Below are 20,231 nucleotides of genomic sequence, written 5' to 3'. Positions count from 1 at the left end.
AATAAAGGTCTGAAATGGGCGAGCAGGAGTGAGGAAATGGGCGAGCAGGAGTGAGGGGATCATGGAGGGACGCGGGGACCTGGAGGGGACCGGGCAGCTGGAGGGGATCCATGATATGGTGGGGATCAGGGATTTGGAGGGGATCGGGAATGTGGCTGGGGGGAGAAGGTCCAAAGCCAAGGCGACAGCAAGCAACTCCCAGTCAGCTTAACCACCAAACCCCAGTCTTGTGGTACCATTAAATCACAGGAAATACTCTGGCGCACCACTCAGAATTCAAGGGTATTTCTAATAAGTAGCATTAAAAAACCCCCCTGCCTGTCTGATCCGTGGGTTGGTTGTTTCCTCAGCCAACGACGGGTGTCCTGTACAAGGAGGACAATTATATCATCATGACCACTGTGGATAAAGAGAAGTACAAGTGTCTCCTGCCATTGATAGCCAGTGGCAACGAGGTGAGTTCAGGCGAGTTGTTTTGTAAATAAAAACTGTAGATGAGTCTTTACATTGTAAGTTTTAATGTCATGAAATATGCTTCTGTTGCAGGAAGAAGAAAAGGACTATAAAGGTCCTACTCCAGGGGAACTGCTGGAGCCTCTCTTTAAGCAAAGCAGCTGTTCCTATAGAGTATGTTACCTCTGTCTTGTTCATTAAATGCCAGTTAAAAGATTACAGTCCAGTTCATGTCAAGGTTTAGGGTAGTAAATGAGATACTAATAAGAAACAAGGTCTTTACAACTTTATGCCTTAACATTGCTGACAAAATTCTGTGTGATTGAAGATGTCAGGATTCAGATAAATGGGTTGCTGTGGTAGCATTTAAAAATGTGGATTTTTATTTTTTTTTTAAATTTATTTTTTTCCCTTTGTTTTATCTGTGTAAAAGTCAGGGAAGTTTTCTCTGCTGTGTTTGTTTGGGCAAAACTGAGACCACTGGCTGTGCTCTTGTTTTTGAGGGTGCTCCAGCAGTTTGCTGCAAAATTCAACATTTGGGTGGTTTTGTGGTGTGTAAATACATATAAAGATAATTTTTAAAATGTATTTTATTTCTAAGATTGAATCTTACTGGACTTATGAGGTCTGCCATGGAAAACACATCCGTCAGTACCACGAGGAGAAGGAAACAGGGCAGGTAGGCTGCTCACAACCCCTTTCTCCACTGGCATGTTACTGCTGAACTCCTCCAGCAGACTTGAATGCCCTGGAAAAGCTTGGAAGGTGGTAACTGATGTTTGTTTTGATTGTAGAAAATAAACATCCAGGAATACTACCTGGGGAATATGATAATGAAGAACCCATTGTCAGAACCAGGTGTGTTTTAGATGATTTCATTCTGCTGATGTTAATGATATTTTTGGGTTTTAATTATTCCAGTCTGACCAGTTTGAGAGCTTTTTTTAGGGAGGGAACCTGGTGCAGATCTTTAGAAACACTCAAGTGCCTAGAGTGGGACTTTGGTGGAAATCAGGTTGCTGAGTCCCAAACTCAAAGAACAGTTCAGAATAATTGATTTCTGGAGCACGTTTTGGCTGTAAATTAGTTCGAAGAGGTCTTTCAAATCCACAGACTAAGTGTTCATTCAGAGTTGATGGAAAGAACAGAAACAGAACAGCAAAACATCACCTAGGCTGGGGTGTTTGTTTCATTCCAGGCTAGTGTGTAGAAAATGGGCACCAGTGTTTTCTTGGAAGCAATTAACTGGAATCCTACAGTCTTTTGGGGGGAATGTAGTGCTTTTCATCCCATTCCTGGATCCCCAGCTGCAGCCCTCAGTTAGGGATCTGAGTCCTGGGAAGAAACAGGGCTTCAGAACCTGCCGTGTTTGGCCCGTCTGGGTGAGTGGGTGCAGCGGCTGCGCAGGGGTGCCTCGTTGTGCTGCTGTACAGAGCACAGAATGTTTGATTCGACTCACCAGTTTTGTGGGGCTGGATGCTGACGTGTGATGGTTCTTCAGGTCGCCATAGCTCAGTCTGTCAGGCTGTTGCCCTTCCTGCTTAGCTGCCAGACTATGTGTCCTGTGTCCTTTCCCTGCTTCCTGTCCAGCAGCTCATGCTCCTTCCAAAGCACCTGCCTGTCTCCTGTCCAATTCCCACCCTTCCCAAACAGCTACAGTGACGTGTTCTCCAGCCCTGCCTTGGTGTCAGGGCTGGATTTGGCCCGTCCTACCAACTCCAGGTGGTTTTGTGATGAACTGGTGTGTATTTTGCTCTGTTTGCTCTGGGCCTCAGACCAGTGGTTATTTTCTTTCTTTCCTCTTTCGCACCTGCGAGTGGCTCTTGGCAGTGTATAAAGCACCAGCAAATACGCAAACCAGAAAAGCTTCCCTGTATAAAATTTCATTCTATTTCAAGTGCACAAACTTACCTCATTCTTAATTATTCCCTAGATCAAGAAGAGAAGGAAAATTCCAAAGACGGTGCAAAAGAGGCAAGTGAAAAACATCCATTTTAACTTCTGCCATCAGTAGAGGAGGCAATTTATGTATGATCATAGAATCCCAGAATGGTCTGTGTTGGAAGGGACCTCAAAGATACCCATGCCCCCCCCCTGCCATGGGCAGGGCCCCCTTCCACTATCCCAGGTTGCTCCAGCCCTCATCCAGCCTGGCCTTGGACACTTCCAAGGATCCAGGGGCAGCCACAGCTTCTCTGGGCACCCTGTGCCAGGGCCTCCCCACCCTCACAGGGAAGAATTTCTTCCTAATATCCAATCTAATCATAAGATGATGTAATTAGTCTCCTCCCAAAATGAGTATCAAGAAATGAAACTGTTCCTGAACTGCACTTCTCTTGCTCTTAATTATCAGTCCCAGCTCAGAAAATCTGTTTAGTCTTGCTACTCAAATGACTTACTTACACTTAACAAAGCCCTACAGCACAAAATCCCTAAGAGATGGAGCTGACTTGCTGACCCATCCCATAAAACTCTGTGCTTCCCTTTCCCCTTAGAGGACTTCCCCACTTGTTTAGGCCCCAAAACTCAATTCTGAGTTGCTGACTCTATAGCAAAACAATGGGAATACCTGAAGCACGCTGGAGTTTGGAATTAGTGAGAGCAGGTTTGACCTTACTGCCAGTTCCCCTTCATTTTCATGCTGAAATGAAGTTTTTGTGTCTGTGCTCCTGGAACAGCCCAGGGTGGTGGTTGTCCAGTGATCTCAGCAATACCCAGGCCTGAGGAGCATTTTGGAGGTTGTGTGGGGGCAGAATGTGACAGCTGTGCCTCTTGGAAAGCCAGGAAAACAAAGTGTTTTCCAGTGCAGCTTTTTTTCCTTCAGCTTCAGAGGAAATTAGGTCTTTTATTGCCTTTTTCTTGGACAGTATTTATGATGCACTTGCCATGTCAGGATTTCCTGGAATCTCTTATCAGGAAGGGGCATGTTGGCTCTTTAATCTCATGAATGTCTTCACTCATGGTGGAGCAGTTTCTGGGAGGAGTCAGTGGCCTGGGACAGGGTGACGCGGCTTGAAAGCCAAAGCAGGTGAGGGACAGAAAGGTCCCAGATCCCTGGAGTGTCCTGACCCCAGAAGGCACCTCTTGTCTTTTAGCATAGAGCCCTGTCTGTTCAGCTCTGAAAACCTTCAGTAGCTCAAGCAACACGGGTAAAAAAAGGGTCAGCTTGTGGGTTTGGGCACTTTGGGAACCCTGGAACTCCAGCTGCTTCCAAGATAAGAGACTTTACCACTTCAGGGAATTATCTCTTAAAGAGAGAGTTGGATGAAACACAAAGGAACAAACCTGAAGAGAGCTGACTTAAAAGTGTGAAAAAGTGGGATTTACTTTGTGTACACCCTTAACTTTGTTAGCCACAGCCATGGGTGGTGTGGGATCCTCTGAATAAGGAACAGCCTGGAGCTGGGAACGATGAGAGGTGTAGTGCAGGTGCCAGGATGACTTTGCAAGGATGGTTTTGGATTCTTTAGGGTCTGGTGTTGCAGGTGATGAGCCTGGCAGACCCAGTCTGGGTGAACACCAGGACAGGTCTGGATGTTGCAGAAACAGCTACACAGAGTCTGATTTTAACCCAGTCATACTGGCTCTGCACTCAGGAATAACATTTTTTGTTTCAGAAGAGTCTCGGGAGCTTTCCTGTGGTTATGATCTGTTGCTTTCCCTCACCCAGATCCCCACAAAAAACATCGAAGGGCAGATGACGCCCTACTACCCCGTGGAGCTGGGCAATGGCACACCCTGCAGCCTGAGGCAGAACCTGCCCAGGTCCAGCACAGTGATGTACATCTGCCACCCCGAGGCCAAGCACGAGATCCTCTCCGTAGCAGAAGTCACCACCTGTGAATACGAGGTGGTGATCCTGACCCCGCTGCTGTGCAACCACCCCAAGTACAGGTACAGTGCCCAGAACACTTCTGTCTCCTCTTACGTTGTCATTTCTTGAGGGATCATCTTCATGGTATTTGAAGACTGCAGATACCATGTGTGTACACTTTAAAAGTCTACAAAACCAAAAGTACCTTCTCCAGCCATAACCTTAACCTCGATTTTAGCTCCTCCCAACATGAGGAGCTCTCCAGAAGCCATTTCCATATGGAGAATTCACAATTTCAGTATTATTTTCCAAAAATCAAGTGTAGGGTTCTTGTTTCCTCCCCTTCCCTGAACTGTGCCATGTATCTGAGGGATCCCCTGAGTCTTTGGGCCTTCCAGGGGGTGTAAAGAGAACTGCAAAGGGAATGTGCCATACAGACAAGGGGAGATAATGGATAGGAGTCATGGATTTACACAGATGTTGGAACAAGGGAGTATTTTATCACTGATCTGAAACAGGCCACAGAGTCTGAAGGCAAAATCCTGCATTTTGGAAACACTTGGCAGTTGGAGTTACTAAGTGCTGCTATTGTAAATGTTTGGTTTCCACTGTAAATTTTCTCATGTGGATGAGTTTGGTCATACTCTGTTATCTGCTGCACTTGGCACTGTTGTCTGTTTACTGGGTGAGTCTTCTAAGCCTCTGTAGCAGTAGGGAGAAAAACACAGAAAGTGCACAGGCAACTTGTTCTGTTGCTTGATAAAGATACAATCCAGAGCTGCTGCCTCCTTCCCAAGGGCAGGCATGGAAGGGTCCCTGGCCACCAGCAGGAAACTCTTAAAATAAACGCACAGGATCATCATTCCCCCTCTTACGTCACCTTGGTAAATAAGGAAATGTGGAGGTGGCAGCCTGGCAGTGCTGCCCAGTGTCACCACAGGGATCACAACCCAAATTTCAAGTCTAATGCCCTTTCTTCCTGTCATGTGTTCCCAAAGCACCCCCAAGCAGTGCCTCAGCCTCCAGGGCTTTCCCTCTACACCTGGCGTCTCATCCAGGGATGCACCTGCACCACCTGAGCAGCAGCAGATCCAGACACTCAGAGCACTGAACTGATTTCTGTGCTTGAAGATGTAACAGTGACTTGTTCTTACCTTGCTGGGCAGGTTCAGGGCTTCCCCTGTGAATGACATCTTCTGCCAGTCCCTGCCAGGATCCCCACTTAAACCCCACAACCTGGAACAGCTGGAGAAACAGCAGGAAATGCTGAAGATGCCTTTTAGGAGGGTTAAGGAGGTAGGATTTGTTTCATTTTAAATAGATAAATCTTTGTTTTCCCTGTTCAACACATTTTATAAGATGGTGGCAGTCTTTCATTAAACTTGTTGAAACTTTGGAAGGAAAACGGAGCAAGTGTGGGCTACTAACTTAAAATTTTGTAGCCTCTGTAGCCTACAGTTCACAAATGTGTGAAGGTTTTGACTGGAATTTTCTTTCAGCTAAAATTGACCAAAACAGATTCAGTGTCAAAATTGAATCTGTGCCAAAATTGATTCAGTGTTCAGTAAGTTCATGTAACTTGTAAGACTTTGCAGGGGACTTAATTGTATCCTTTAATTGCAGGAAGAAATGCCTTCAACAAAAGAAGAGAAATTCTCTTCCATCCACAAGCCTGTGGCTGTTGGGAGCCACCAGCTGTTAACAGTGGGGACAACCCACATCTCCAAGCTGACCGACGAGCAGCTCATCAAGGAATTCCTCAGTGGTTCCTACTGCTTCCATGGGGTGAGCAGCAAAGCCATGTGGAATAAAGCTATGTGGAATACATCCTAATTTATGCATTTGTTTAATTTTTATATTGAACTTTTCTGTTGAAATTCAATTTATTTGAGCAGACAGTGAAATGAAAGCAGGTAACGGAATTAGCTGTGATGGATTTTCATAAACTAATAGATACCGAGTTTTACAGCTGAAACAGCTGGTTTAGGGTCTGGGGGGAAAAGGATGGGTTTGTTTTAGGGGTTGTGTTTGGTTCTTTTTAACACTGAGGTTGTTCTTCTCCCCAGGGCGTTGGCTGGTGGAAATACGAATTCTGCTATGGCAAATACGTTCACCAGTACCACGAGGTGTGTTCAAAGAGTTCTGTTAGTTCCTTTAAGTTCCTGTTAAGAAAATACAATCCTCTGGACAGGGTGTAGTGATCAGCTTTTCCTGTTCTAGGATAAAGAAAGTGGCAAGACCTCTGTGGTGGTGGGTACGTGGAGCAAGGAGGAGCACATCGAGTGGTCGAGGAAGAATGCAGCCAGGACCTTCTACCTGCGAGAGGACGGCACCCAGACAGTCAGGTACCACCAACCAGGCTCTGCCCTGCTCTCACACTTGGGACACAGGGCCCAGTCCTGTGAAATTCGGGTTGTTAACAGATGAAATAAACTGCCAAGAGGAGTATGTTCAGATTCACCCCCCAGTCAACATCACAAATGAGGAATTCAGCACTTTGGATATGACACAGAGAAAAATCTTCCAACACTGAGCAACACTTTCCTTCTGCAGTAACTGCAATACAGCCTATTGCTGTTTGTAACAGTGTAATAGTTATATAGTATAATATATAGTATAATAGTATAATAATATCTAGTGTAGTATAATAGTGTATCTGTTACTATTGGTTTGTATATTAAACACTCAACCAATGATGAGGTGCTGGATTGCACCACTGAGCTGCCTGCTTAAAAATTGTGTTTAATACTTCCACACTCTTCCATTCTGATCTTTTGTGGCAGGATGGTGTCTCATTTCTATGGAAATGGAGATGTTTGTGACTTGACAGACAAGCCAAGGCAGGTGACTGTGAAGTTGAAGTAAGTGAACTTTTACAAAGTGATGTTTTGTGTCTGTTTCCTGGGTCAGAGGGGAAAGCTGCTGCTGTTGTCACAAAGCTCAGAAGGCAGTATCTGTTAATAAAATGCTGCAGACAGCAGTGAAATACATGTGTTACTTTGTGCTTATTGCCTACCAACCCCCCCAATTTCTCCTCTATTTTCAGATGTAAAGAATCTGACTCCCCTCATGCTGTGACCATTTACATGTTGGAGCCTCATTCTTGCCAATACATCCTTGGGGTACGTACGGACACAGCCTGAGGTCAGGGCTGGGAGTACAGCACATCTCCAGTTCTATGTTTAAGGTGGCCCCTTTCTCCCAGTGACTCTTCCCAAGATTCCTGCAGTGCTGAGTCCATGGTTTGGTCTCTCTGTTCCAGGTGGAGTCTCCAGTGATCTGTAAAATCCTGGATACAGCAGATGAATACGGGCTCCTCTCAGTGCCCAGCTGAGGACAGCAAAGCCCCCAAGGCCAGATCCTGGCATTCCCATGGGAACAGTGTCTGTGAGCTGACAAAGGCCTCACCAGCACAGCTCTCCAAGCTGAGGGACTTGTGAACCACTTTGTGTATAACTATGTGTATATAAGAGCTTATTGATAAACTTTTAATGATTAAAACCTTGTCTTGCACTTCCTGCCTGGCTCGTGTGTGACACATTCCCCCCTCGTCAGTGGCATCATTAAGGTGTAAACTCAACTCAGAAAAGGCACAAAAAAACCTGAAGCTTCAAGGGAGGAGTTCAGCTGCAAACAGAAGGAAAAGGTGAAGCCAACACTTCGTGCAGGAGCCACAACACCACTCATGATTCTCCTACTGTTCCTGCTTTCTCCAAACACCAATGTTACCTCACTCTGACTGCTGGGAATTGTATTCTCCTGTCACTGCACCTCACCCCTCTTCAGCTGCTATTTCTGGGCTGCTTCCCAGGACATTCCATTTATTTATTTAACACCGTAGGGTTCATTTTCATATAATTATTTTGCTGAACATTCTTCCTGCCACCAGGTCCAGTTCCCTGTAGTGTGTGTACCTCACAAAGAACATTTGGGAAGTTTTAATCTGCTGGCACTAGACATTCCTAGAAGTGGGAGGGCTCAGATAAGTTGAAATACTGCTGACAGGAGCTGAAGTGGACTTATGTTATATTTTTGAAAAAGTTTGTAATGGCCAACACCCAGCAGAGCCTTGGACATTTGGGGCTGTAGCAACAGTGTCCGGTCTGTGCCTGTCGGTCACTTCCATGTGCCCACCACACTTCCTCTTTTCTGCAGCCTTTATGCAAGGCCCAGGAATTTCTAATGGCTGTGGGGCAGGACCTGCCACCCACATGGCAGATGAGTGGACAGATAATGCCCAAAATACTCCCCTGAGCGGCTAGACTGTTGCAACAGAACCTGTTTAGTGTCTCACCAAGCAGAAAACCTAAACAGCAGCAGCAGCATGATTTGGCAGTTAAATTGGCAGTCATTTTTCTTGCTCATATCCTGATTTCTGAGGCTCAGCAAGGTGACAGAGGGAGCTGGAAAAGGGGAAGAAAGAGTCTTTTACATAGATTGTTTCCCCCAGAAAAGTCTTGTACCCAGATTCCCCTGTTCCCAGCCTTCCTGTGAAGCATTAGCTAAACAAGCACAAAGTTTTAATCCAGGAACCTTTAGAAAGAGAAGACATTAAAACCAAAGTTCTCCAGACTTCAGATCCTTAACTTTCCTCCTTTACTCCCCTCAACAGTCACAGCTGGACCAATCTCATGAGGCATCCTGTCGTGTCTGCCAGAGGCATCAGCAGCCAACACAGAGTAGGAAAAGATGAAAGCATTTCACCTGCTGCCTGTGCAAGGGGCTGGCTGGATCCTCTTGTTATGGCTCCAGACCTGCACGATCCCTTGGAATGGTTTTATTTTGGCTCAAGGCTGCCCTGAGGAAAGGCTGGAGCCACCCAGCTCTGGGCAGCCTCAGCATCCCTCAGGCTGTGCCAAGGAAGGGAACCCAACATACCCACCCTTCCTGCACATCCCTCCTTGTGGGGATTAGCTCAGAGGGCAAGCCAAGAATAGTTATTTTGTGGGATGTCAGAATTCCCTGCAACGGAGGGAACTCCCTGGCGGGAGGGGGAAGCACATCCCCGACTCAGCAGTCACAGCACCTGGTGCCCCCCAACAGCAGCTTTTGCCGTGATGTGAGCAAGCAGGCTCTTGCCAAACACGTGTTCCTCAGTCTCGGCTTCCCCTTGTGCTGGGAGCTCCATGCTCACAGCTATTCCTGCCCCAGCACCCACATCCACCTCCAGAGGGATCATGCTTTGCTCCCCCTCCTCTCCCATCCCTTCCTGACCAAGAGCTGACTTAAGTTTGCTCCTACACCTTCAGGAGGTAGAGCTGCTTCCCACAGACAAGTCCATTTCCAGGTCATAAATATCTTACATTGTCATCCAGCACCTAAATCCAAGCCCACCTTAATAAGAGAAGCTCCTGTGGGGTTTGGTCTCCTCAAAGCTGGTGCTGATCCTCTTTGGATTTGAGCAGCTCCTGTGCAGGTTCAGATCTCCTCCTTTAAATCACATTTCCAGTGCATAAAAAACCTTTCCCTGCAGAGAGAGACAGAACAAGTGGCACATGACCTGTTTTGGGAATGAAATCACTGGTCCTGCTCTTGGCCACGTGGTGTGGACCTTCCTTGCTCACTCAGACCTGTCTCGTGTCCTGCTCTTCCCTCAATCCCCAAAATAAGAGGTTGCTTTAAAAAAAAAAAAAAAATACACCAAGAGGGTGTTGGATGAAACAAATGACAGAATAATTCCAGTGCAGAGAATTGGTGGAATAACTGTGATTGTACCAAAAAATTGTCTTTTTTACTTTGTCTTTTCCAGCCATGACTGACTCTCCCTGGGATTTTGTTGGCCCTGTAGTTGTTCCATCTTCCCAAAGGGAAGAACAGCTGGAGGTTCACAAGCAGCAGCACTGTATTGAGATGGAGACTTGTCCAACTGCAGGGGCTCACCCCACACTGACAGCAGGAGCAAAAATTTCTCCTGACATATTCCAACTTAGGAATTTCCTGTCCCTGTTATCAAAGCAGGTTGGAATCTGCCTGAAGAACAGATGACTGCAGGGCAATTCCCAGAACCTGCCGCAGCAGGAAAGTGCCGGTCAGATCAGACAGCACAAACCACCTTGGGTTTTCCAGCCCCCAGGGCTGGCCAGAGGGGCCTCTGGGCTGCTGGGAGTTTTCCGGCCACTGGTGATTGTGTAAGAGTGGGGAAAAAAATTGGGACTGATATAAAGGCAAGCTGTAACCCCAGTGAAAGCTCCAGATAATTACTAAGAGTAAGTTTCTTACCCAGGTGTCCCTGTGGGGCATCAACTGACCCCAGGATGTGTGATGGCCTCTCCTCTGACCTCCCGCCCCACTCAAGCAGTTTTTATATTATTTTATTTGAGGGAGAGGCAAAGGTGAAGTTACAGTTGATGTCATTTCATGGTTATGAGGAGTTTGAGTGACTTTGGTCATCAGCATGGGGTAATAGCACAAGTAACCTGAATTTCTGAGTGAATGAAGCCAGGGTCAGCTTTGTCTGGATCATTCCTTCGTCTCTGTTCCCATTAGCTGTGTTGTTTTTGACGGAGCATGAACACAGCACCACAGTGTTGCTCCACCCTTTGCTCTGTGTCCCCCCGGGGAGCAACACACCACGCTCCCCGGTATTCCTGCTCCCAAGGCCTGCAGTCTGTCCCTGGCGAGCTCTGGCCAACCCATGCACTGCTTGCTGAACTTGGTTTTTCAGTTTTCTCCCCAACTTGTGCTGCTGAGGCTGAAGCAATGCCTCGGGACGACACCGTGATGCATTAAACGAGCAACTTCCACCTTTTATTTCCCCCTCGGCCACGGGTTGGGCAACGCCCGGCAGCGACGCGAAGGGGAAAACTTGACAGATTTCACCGGGGAGCATCATCTCCGGCACCACCACCTCCTCCTCCGCCGGGCACAGGGGAGGGGGCGAGGCTGGGCGGTGCCGGGGGTGCCCCAGCCCGCCCCGCTCCGCTCCCAGCTCCACAAAAGGCACCCGAGGCAGCAGAAGGTGAAGGAGGAGCGCCCAGGAGAGCAGGTACAGGGGATCAGAGGGATGGGAGGGTGGCTGGAAGTGAGGAGAGAGCTGTGTGATAAATTCACGATGCTTTTCACACCCCGGGGGTTCCTGGCTTGCTCACCACCGTGCCGGGTGTCTCTGCGGGATGTGGGGTGGATTGGGGAATCTGCTGGCAGTGGGAGACAGAGCTGGGAACTCACTGACGTCCCTTCCCTTCAGTTGAACCTGGTGGCCCAAGCCCGGTGGGCAGCAAAGGGGACTGCGGTGACACAGGTTCCTCACCTGGAGCTCTGCACCTGCCTCTGCAGGGAACAAATACACGGCCCGGAGCGGCGGGGCCAGGGACCCGTGACAGAGAGCCGGGGCAGGGCTGGAACCGGGCAGCGACGCTCCCGGCACTGGGAACGTGGGGCAGTGACCTCTCCTGGCTGCTTCCCATATCCTGCTTCCAAGAAAACTTAACTCTGACAGGTAAGGCCAAACAAATGGTCACTGGTGAATCCTCGGCTGAGCAAAGCTCCAGGGGCTGGGATCAGGGGAAGATCCGGGGCCACACAATTACGTGCAGCTCCCTGGGATGTCCCTGAGCGGCCGAACAGGTTTTGGAGGGGTCAGACTTACCTGGTTGTTGTGCACCAGGATGGGAGACATAAAACCTGAGTCCCACGGAGCCATGAAGGGCATTTCAGATTTTCCAGGGGGAAGATGATATTGCAGGGGCTGCCTGAGAAAAAAAAAGAAATAAAAAATAATTCAGACTTCATCTACCATGACCTCATGATTAGTGCTCTACTTCAAATAATTCTCAGACACTCTGTTTCTCTTACTCTGAAGATGTGTTTTATTTTGGTAGATAAAAAGGGATTCATGGATACAATTAATGAAACAATTTCTGGACTTGCAAGTAAATTAGGATTATTTTTTAGGGTATTCTTTAAAATATTATAATGATGGATTTAACATTTCTTTTCTCCAGGATGAGGATCCTTCCTGGCTGCCTTCATTTCTGCTTCATTCCTCTCTTACTCAGCAGAGCACATGGATTCCTAACATGGAGAACACCTCCAGCCTTCCTGGTATATAACTACTCCTATTCAAACCTCTCCTCTGTCTCAGAAGCACAAGCTCCAAAAACAGCGAGAGCTCTCAATTTCTCACACAATGTCATTGAAAAAATAACCAAGAGAGACTTGGAAAGATTTGCCAGGTTGGAAGTTCTAGACCTTTCCTACAATCGGATCAGGGATGTTGAGCCTGGAGCGTTCCAGAGTCTGCTCAGCCTGGTTTCTGTGGATTTATCATTTAATTACGAGAAGCTGCTTCTGTCAAATCTCCCACCCCACCTGAAGCTCTCACCCGCTGGCAAAGCTCCGGGGTCTTTGCAGCTTTCCAAGAATTCTGACAAATCCTATGGGGCTGCTCTGGAGCCTTCTGTTCCCACCAAAGAGCTGCCGCGCTCCGGAGTTCTGTCTCTCCGGCAAATCCTTAACCCCAGGCTCAGGAGAAGCACAGGGAATCTTCTTCGGAGGGGAGAGGGGAACACAGTGGCCCCTCCCACAGCCACACCCGAGCCCAGCCTCTGTGGAATTCCCATTAACGGGACACTCGACCTGTCCCACAGTAACCTCACCACGGAAGAGCTGATGTTAAAACTGGATGAGGATCTCTGCCAAGCCCAGCTGGACAGGATTTTGGAGCTTGACATCAGTCACAACAACGTGGAAATGGATCTTCTGTCACTGTTTGGGCTGTTCTTTCCAATGGAAAACACGCTGTCCATCGACGCCAGCTCCAACAAGTTAACCATTAACATCCTGGATGCCGAGTCCATCTGTGAGTTCCCATCCCACCAGCTTTTGTTCCTAAACATCAGCAACAACCCCATCAACAGCCTGGATACGCTGTGCCTCCCTTCCAGCATCAAGGAAATTGATTTGTCCTTCACCAACATCAGCCAAATTCCAGTGAATTTCGCTAAAAAATTGTTTAACTTGGAAAAAATGTACGTTCAAGGAAACCACTTCATCTACACAGCATTCTCAGAAAGCGGGAATGCACTTCCAACGTGTGTCCCTCCCCCCGGAACTGTACACATCAGCGCCATCTCCTTTGTCAGGAACGTGGCTGGAACACCCATTGAAAGCCTTCCCGAGAAAGTGAAACACCTGGGAATGTCCAGCTGCTCCATTGTGGAGCTGCCAGAGTGGTTTGCTGAGACAGTGGAAGAACTGTTATTTCTGGACCTCAGCAGCAACTACATTTCTGTACTTCCCAATTTCCCCTCCTCCCTGCAGCATCTCGACATCAGCAACAACGACATCGAAGTCATCCCCCCCAGTCTGAAATCCCTCTCCAACTTAACAATATTTATGATTCAGAATAACAAAATTGTGGCTATGCACACCGAGTATTTTCCATCAGCCTTAAAAAAATGTGATTTCAGTAAAAACAAGGTGAAGGTGTTGTCCTTAACTGATGCCCTGGAAAAGCTGGAACATCTAAACATTTCTGGGAACCTGATCACACATCTGGAGCCCGCTGGGCGCCTTCCTGCACTGACCAGCTGGGACAGCAGCCACAACCTGATCCCAGAGCTGCCCGATGGCTTTGGGGAATCCCTCCCAGGGCTGAAGTATTTTAATCTATCAGGGAATAAGATCTCCTTTCTGCAGCATGGCTCTCTCCCAGCTTCTCTGGTCGAGCTGGACATCAGCGACAATGCCATCACAACCATTGTGGAGGCCACGTTTGGCCCACTGACGAGTCTGAGGGTTCTGACTGTCCAAGGGGAGCATTTTTTCTGTACCTGTGACCTGTACTGGTTCGTGAACGTCTACATCCACGAGCCCCAGCTGGAGAGCAGGGGCAGGGGGGCCATGACGTGCAGCTTCCCCCCGGAACGCCGGGGCTCCCTGGTGGGCAGCAGCCGCCTGACACTGCTGCGCTGCTCCCTGGGTGTCCAGCTGGCCGTGCCCCCCGGCGCTGCCAGCCTGGCTGTGCTGGCCCTCGCCGTGCTCTGCTGGCGCCTGGACGGGCCCTGGTACATCAGGATGGGCTGGTACTGGTGCATGGCCAAAAGGAAGCAGTACGAGAAGAGGCCAGAAAACAAACTCTTCGATGCCTTCATCTCGTACAGCGAGCACGATGCCGACTGGACCAAAGAGAACCTGCTGGAAAAGCTGGAAAATGATGGGTTCAGGATATGTTACCACGAGAGGGATTTCAAACCGGGGCATCCCGTGCTTGGGAACATTTTTTACTGCATAGAGAACAGCCATAAAGTGCTTTTTGTTCTCTCTCCCAGCTTTGTGAACAGCTGCTGGTGTCAGTACGAGCTGTATTTTGCCGAACACCGGGTCCTGAATGAAAACCTGGATTCCCTCATCATGATCGTGCTGGAAGATCTCCCGCCCCACAGCGTCCCTCAGAAATTCAGCAAACTCAGGAAATTGCTGAGAAGGAAAACCTACTTGAAGTGGAGCCCTGAGGAACACAAGCAGAAAATATTCTGGCATCAGCTAAAAGCCGTCCTAAAAACAACCAACGAGCCGCTCGTGCGAGCGGAGAACGGATCTGCTCTGGAAATGCAGGAGCTGGAATGAGACCCAGGGAACTGTGAGGGCTGTGCCTGGAAAGCCTGTGGTCAAACAAAAGCACTTACCTCCTGCAAAGGCTGCTGAGGTGCCCAGGGCTTTGTCTGGATCAGCTCCAGGAGAGGCTCCTAGGGGGACTGCAGCATGCCTGTTATTGCCTCTGATAAAGAAACCTGAAGGGATGAGACCTGAGTGCCAATAAAAAGCCTTTTCCTCCTGGATGTTTGAATTTGTCCAGCTATTCCCAGCATTTCTGTAAGTGCTGTGGATGTCACCTGAAAGGAAGAACTGCTCAAGTCACACTGCATGTCCGCGCTGCCTTCCTGAGGTGGTGGCAGTGAGAAGTGGTGTCTTAGGACTGGACTTCAGATTCCTGATTCTGGGACAGCTTAAGGTGGGAACACCTGTGTGCAGGTAAGAGAGCCACAAACCACGCTGGTACACAGGGAGCAGCTCCTTTCTGTGCTTTGGCAAGGAAAGATTAAAGATTGACTTAATTCAGCCCTCTGAGAGAGGCTAAACCCACACTGCTACAGATTTTGGATTCAGTGACTGCTGGAAGAGATGAGACTTGAAAATATTTTGTAAATACAGAATAAAATATACAACCAGACAGTACAAAAAGAACCAGCTGAGTGTGTTGGTCTCTGCTGTTATATAACCGGGGTGAGCTTTGTTTAATTACAAATCTCTGGAGAATAAGCAAATTCTGTACATTATTATTTAGATTTAGGAAAGTTCCACCTGACACAGTCACCTTGACCCATTTCTAATGGATTCAGTGCTACCTCTGCATAGTCCTTGCCCTTGCCTAGTGCCACTTGATAATTTTATTTATTGTGCTTGGGAAAAAACAAAAGAAATTCAGCTGATCCAACTTTCACATTCAAGGGACATCAACAGACTGTGACAGAAACTAAACACCTGGTGAGGACAAATGATTTGGTTTAGCACGACCTGGACTTGCTCCTATGATGAGCAAACCCAAAAACTTCCCCCCAGAAGATCCCAGATCCAGGAATGCAGAATGTCTGTGTGCAGCATGTTTGGAACACAGACTCTGAAAAGGAATTGGCTCTGCTGTGACAAAACAAGACCAAGACCAACCTATTTGCTGCCAAAAGGGGGAACATGAAACAAATATCTCCATTGACAGAGATCCCTTGGAACTCAGTGCAAACCCACCTTTCCTCAGCAAAATGATTTAGCATCATCAGCTTTGAGGCTTTATATATTAAGGATAAAACTCACAATCCTGCAGGCCAGCAGCTGAAAAAGCCAGCTCTTACCACCACAGAGATCTAGGGCTTAAAAAGACCATGAATTATAAAAATATTACAAATATTTTTGTTCATTTTAGCAACCAGAAGTCACTTGTTAACGAGCCCCAATTAATTAATCAGCTGTTTTTCTAATAACCTTTACACTTTCCTCTTTCTAAACCACTCAGTGGTCACATTTCTCCCTTCCTCTCTTCCCACACATTTTCCACTTCCACGTTCCGCTGCTTCCCTCTCAATTCCATCGCTGCTTCTTAAGCTTGCAGTGACTCTTTACTGGTTCTTTACTGGAGCTTTACTGGTTCTTTACTGGTTCTGTGCTCAGCAGGTTTCTGATAGATGGGGCTAAGGGGAAAAAAAGAGAAGTTACACTCCAGAAGAGGCTAAACCAATTATTTTATCAAAAATTTGATTATTTCAGTTCATGATTCACTGCAAAGTTGCACCTGCTTTCAAAATCCAGTTTTGATTTACTACATCCATAAACCTCCCACAAAACTGTTATTTAGTACAACTGGCAACTCAAATTTTGTTCCTCCTGCAGATTAAAAGGTGTTGCAGTTTCCCATCTGGCACTATGATACTGTAGAGATTAACACCAATATTAATTACACGGGTGGTGTTAAGGGCACAGCTGGCATCAGGAGTTAACACAGAGCAAATTACAAAGAGCTTTGATGGGGACGTCAGTTCTTTTGTCACATAAAGGCAAGAAAACCTCCTGCTTGGCCCCTTCTTGCTTTACTCCCACATGAATACTCAATGCAAATTATTTATGAGGTGTGAGTGGTTTAATTTTGAGACCTGTGATGAAGTTCATGTGATCTAAAGGCACAGGAGAAGTTGCCCATACACACAGCAAACCCCCAAAGCTACCTCATGTATATTTTTCCCTCCAGTACAATTTGTACTGAAGAGAAGTTCAAATACAGAACAGCCAAACAAGACCTCTTCATTATCTTTTATACTGTTTAGAAAGAACCACATTATTCATTTAGAGAAAAAAAATATCTGGGCAGAGAGAAAGGACTCAGGGAAATAATTTCAATTTTACATTTGTATTAGAAAGTTATTCACACTGGTTTTATTGCAAGAAAGCTGGTTTGAATTATTCAGAATTAATTCATATTCAGTGTTAAACAAAGAACAGTGTTCCAGGAGAATCTTGAAAACAGTTTAGTTAACAAAAAGCCGGAACCAACAACTCACAGACAGCAATGATGTGGACATTTCCTGTTTCTAAAGTAACAAATCACCTTCCCATCACTGTCATTTTCCTGAAGGTGTCCAATTTCCTATAGCAAGGCATCAAAAGTCTGTGGCACAATTATTTTGGAGACACTGAGGCTCTGCTGAGGTCCACAGAAGCTGAAAGGTGATTGCTTGTTTGGAAGAGATCTGGCCACTTAGAGCAAGAACTGTCAGGAATTCAAATGCCCCTGAGTTGTTGTCTCTAAGGGAATTCCCACAGTAAGTGACAACACAAATGGTTGGATTGATTAAAAAAATATTTAACTTCTGTTATTTGCTTGCTGTGTAGACCAACGGACAAAATTTCTAAGCAGACAGATGTAATCAAACTGATGTCAGACTTCTTAACAAAAGCTCAAAAAACTTGTCATTCTGGTTTTAAAAATATTAACAGCTGTCAGTTCTGCCTGTCAGGAATAGCCAAATCCCAATTCATACAAAGTCAAGGGCAAAAGAGCAAGCAGCAACACGACTCTGCCTGACAGCTGACCAGTTAGGGAATTCTAGAGGTGACTGTGCTCCTCCTGGCGTATCAGTCCCATAATATTGCAAAATTCATCTTTATCCTCAAGTAATGCAAATAATTAGGTAGTGCATGTTATTTCCATCAGATGTAAAATAGTTCTCCAAATTATTTTGGGACACATAATGCCACCATCATGAAAACCCCAATGCCCAGCAGATACTAATATATATACTGCAGTGGTTTATTCCAGTGCCACACTTCTCCAATGTCCCTCCCCAGTGGCAATATAACACTGACCAAACAAAACCTTGTCCCACTTAAAGAAGCCAAGAGTGAAATCCCGAACTTTAGCTGAGTTCATGGGAATTTTGCCATTTACCTCAACAGAACCAGGGTTTCACCCTGTGAAGAGAAAGGGCTTCTGTTATTACTGAAAAATGCTGATTGTTCCAACCTTCTGCAACGGGAAGAGCTTAAACTCAAGTACACCAAGCATCTCCCTAGTTCTTCCTTCCTGAAAATACAAGGTATTTATAATACTCTGTCTTATCATAGAATGGGTTGGAAAGAACCTTAAAGATGATCCATCCCCTGCCATGGGCAGGGACACCTTCCCCAATCCCAGGTTACTTTGAGCCTTGTCCATCCTGCCCTTGTGACATAATGAACACGTAATTATGGAATCTACTTTTTTTTCCACTTGTCCAGCAGTAAAATTTAGTAACCAAACCACCCTCGTGCAACAATTCCACATCTAAAATATCCCCCTTTCTGGCTCGCCACGGGAACTCCAGAGCGCGTCACGGAGGCGACAGCTCCACGTTTGCTTCAAACGCGAACGGGAACGGCGTTTGTACTCATTGGCAGCAGTATCATGGAGTTCGGAGCAATTCCTCCGCAAAGCAGAGCAGGGGACCCTCTGGAATGGCTGGGTGGTGCCAAGGCTACACGGAGGGCAGTGGTATGTGCCTGGCGGGAGCAGCGCCGCAGTCCCACCCTGCGCTGCCGGAGTGATGGAGCGCGGGGATGCAGGGCTTGGCAAAGCCGAAGGCGGAGCCCGCGGGCTGCAGGCTGTGCGGGGTGCTCACCTCCGCCGAGGGGCTGCTGTTGTACACGCTGTAGTAGGGCTCGATCCGCGTGTTCATCGGGGTGGAGCTGCTCTGCCCGTAGTGCTGCTGCCCCGCGGACGCCTTGGGACTCAGCACGCTGTCCTTGGAGTGGCTGGCACCGCACGCCTGCTCCAAACCCTTCTTCTGAGGCTTTGGAGACAACATGTAGGCTGAGTTGGTCTCGTGGTGGGACGACTTGTTCCTGTTGACCTCCAGGCTGCCTTTGCCCATGGCTCGAAGCCTCGTCTTGTGCTTGCAGCACAAAAAGACCAGCGCCACGTACTGCAGGCACCAGACCACGCGTCTCCGCAGCCCCGCGCTGTTGCGGGAATATATAAAGGGATTTAATCCCGACTTGAAAAAAATGAGGGTAAACCCACACAGCTCAAACTGGTAGAGCACAAAGCCACCGCTGCTGGACAGCATGTCCTGCACCAAGGAGATGCCCAGGGGCAGGCAGCACACCAGGACGGAGAGCACGATGACCACGCACGTCACCACGGCCTTGGAGTCTTTGGCCGTGGCCAGATTGACGGCCGAGGCCAGCGGGAGCCGGCCAGCGAGCTTGGCGTGGCCGTGGGGTGGCTTGGTGCAGCTCTGGGTCCTGTATAGGGCGGGGACGGCCCCGGGCCCTGCGAAGAGCTGAGCCCTGGGGGCTCCCACGGCCACCGCGGGCGGGCACTTCCTCGCCCGCGCGTTCCTGCGCAGGGCCTGGGCGATCATCACGTAGGACACGGACACGACGGCCACGCAGCAGATGAAGTCGGTGACGTAGAGGTAGAGGATGAGCTTGCCCTGTCCGCTGGGCAGGCTGGCCATGGGCAGGCAGAGGCGGGAGCCGCGGGTGCGCAGCGTGGCCAGCGTGGCCAGGGTGAAGCTGGCGGCCCAGAGCAGCAGCGTGAGGAGCAGCGAGCAGGGCGCGGAGGCGGCGCGGTGCGGATGCTTGCCCAGCACCATGCGCAGCCGGTGCAGCGCGATCACCGCCACCGTCTTGAGCGACATGATGATGAAGCCGGAGCTGGTGAGGTGGAAGGTGAAGCAGAAGGTGCCGGGCACGCCGCGGGCCGGGCCGAAGAACAGGACGAAGGCGAACATGGGGGCGGCCACGCCGCAGATGAAGAGGTCGCAGAAGGAGAGGTTGAGGATCATGAAGTCGAAGTCGGTGCGGAATTTCCGGAGGGCCGGGTCGAAGAAGGAGAGCAGCACGATGAGGTTGCCGTAGGAGCCCAGGCAGAAGACGAGGGCCAGCAAGGAGGCGCAGGCGGCCAGCGTGGCGGCGTGAGTGCCCTCCCGCAGCT

General features: G+C 48.3%; 3 protein-coding genes across 3 annotated transcripts in view; 2 read left to right on the top strand and 1 right to left on the bottom strand.

Moving 5' to 3' along the window:
- Positions 1-157: 157 nt before the first annotated feature.
- Positions 158-7,785, top strand: ERLEC1 (endoplasmic reticulum lectin 1). Its single transcript, XM_008642073.2, has 13 exons — positions 158-455; positions 547-627; positions 1,055-1,132; positions 1,248-1,311; positions 2,387-2,427; positions 4,124-4,347; positions 5,434-5,563; positions 5,891-6,052; positions 6,334-6,393; positions 6,488-6,612; positions 7,051-7,128; positions 7,314-7,389; positions 7,530-7,785. The coding sequence occupies exons 1-13, from the start codon at positions 393-395 to the stop codon at positions 7,599-7,601; spliced, it is 1,254 nt and encodes a 417-aa protein (XP_008640295.2). The 5' UTR covers positions 158-392; the 3' UTR covers positions 7,602-7,785.
- A 4,346-nt stretch (positions 7,786-12,131) lies between these two features.
- On the top strand, positions 12,132-16,960 carry LOC103623006 (toll-like receptor 2 type-1). The gene has a single exon (XM_008642044.2). It carries the CDS (start codon positions 12,182-12,184, stop codon positions 14,834-14,836), a length of 2,655 nt encoding a protein of 884 aa, XP_008640266.2. The 5' UTR covers positions 12,132-12,181; the 3' UTR covers positions 14,837-16,960.
- Positions 16,961-17,166: 206 nt separating this feature from the next.
- The window catches only part of GPR75 (G protein-coupled receptor 75), a 4,061-nt gene continuing 996 nt past the window's right edge, over positions 17,167-20,231 (bottom strand). The window contains exon 2 of the mRNA XM_008642072.2: positions 17,167-20,229. Coding sequence (XP_008640294.1) covers positions 18,769-20,229 — 1,461 coding nt within the window. The 3' untranslated portion in view covers positions 17,167-18,768. The remainder of the gene's footprint in view (positions 20,230-20,231) is intronic.

This window comes from Corvus brachyrhynchos, unplaced genomic scaffold (genome assembly GCF_000691975.1).
Source record: "Corvus brachyrhynchos isolate BGI_N302 unplaced genomic scaffold, ASM69197v1 scaffold69, whole genome shotgun sequence".
Taxonomy (NCBI): Eukaryota; Metazoa; Chordata; class Aves; order Passeriformes; family Corvidae; genus Corvus; species Corvus brachyrhynchos.
Note: the sequence above shows the minus strand (reverse complement) of the source record. Positions and strands in the feature narration are given on the sequence as shown.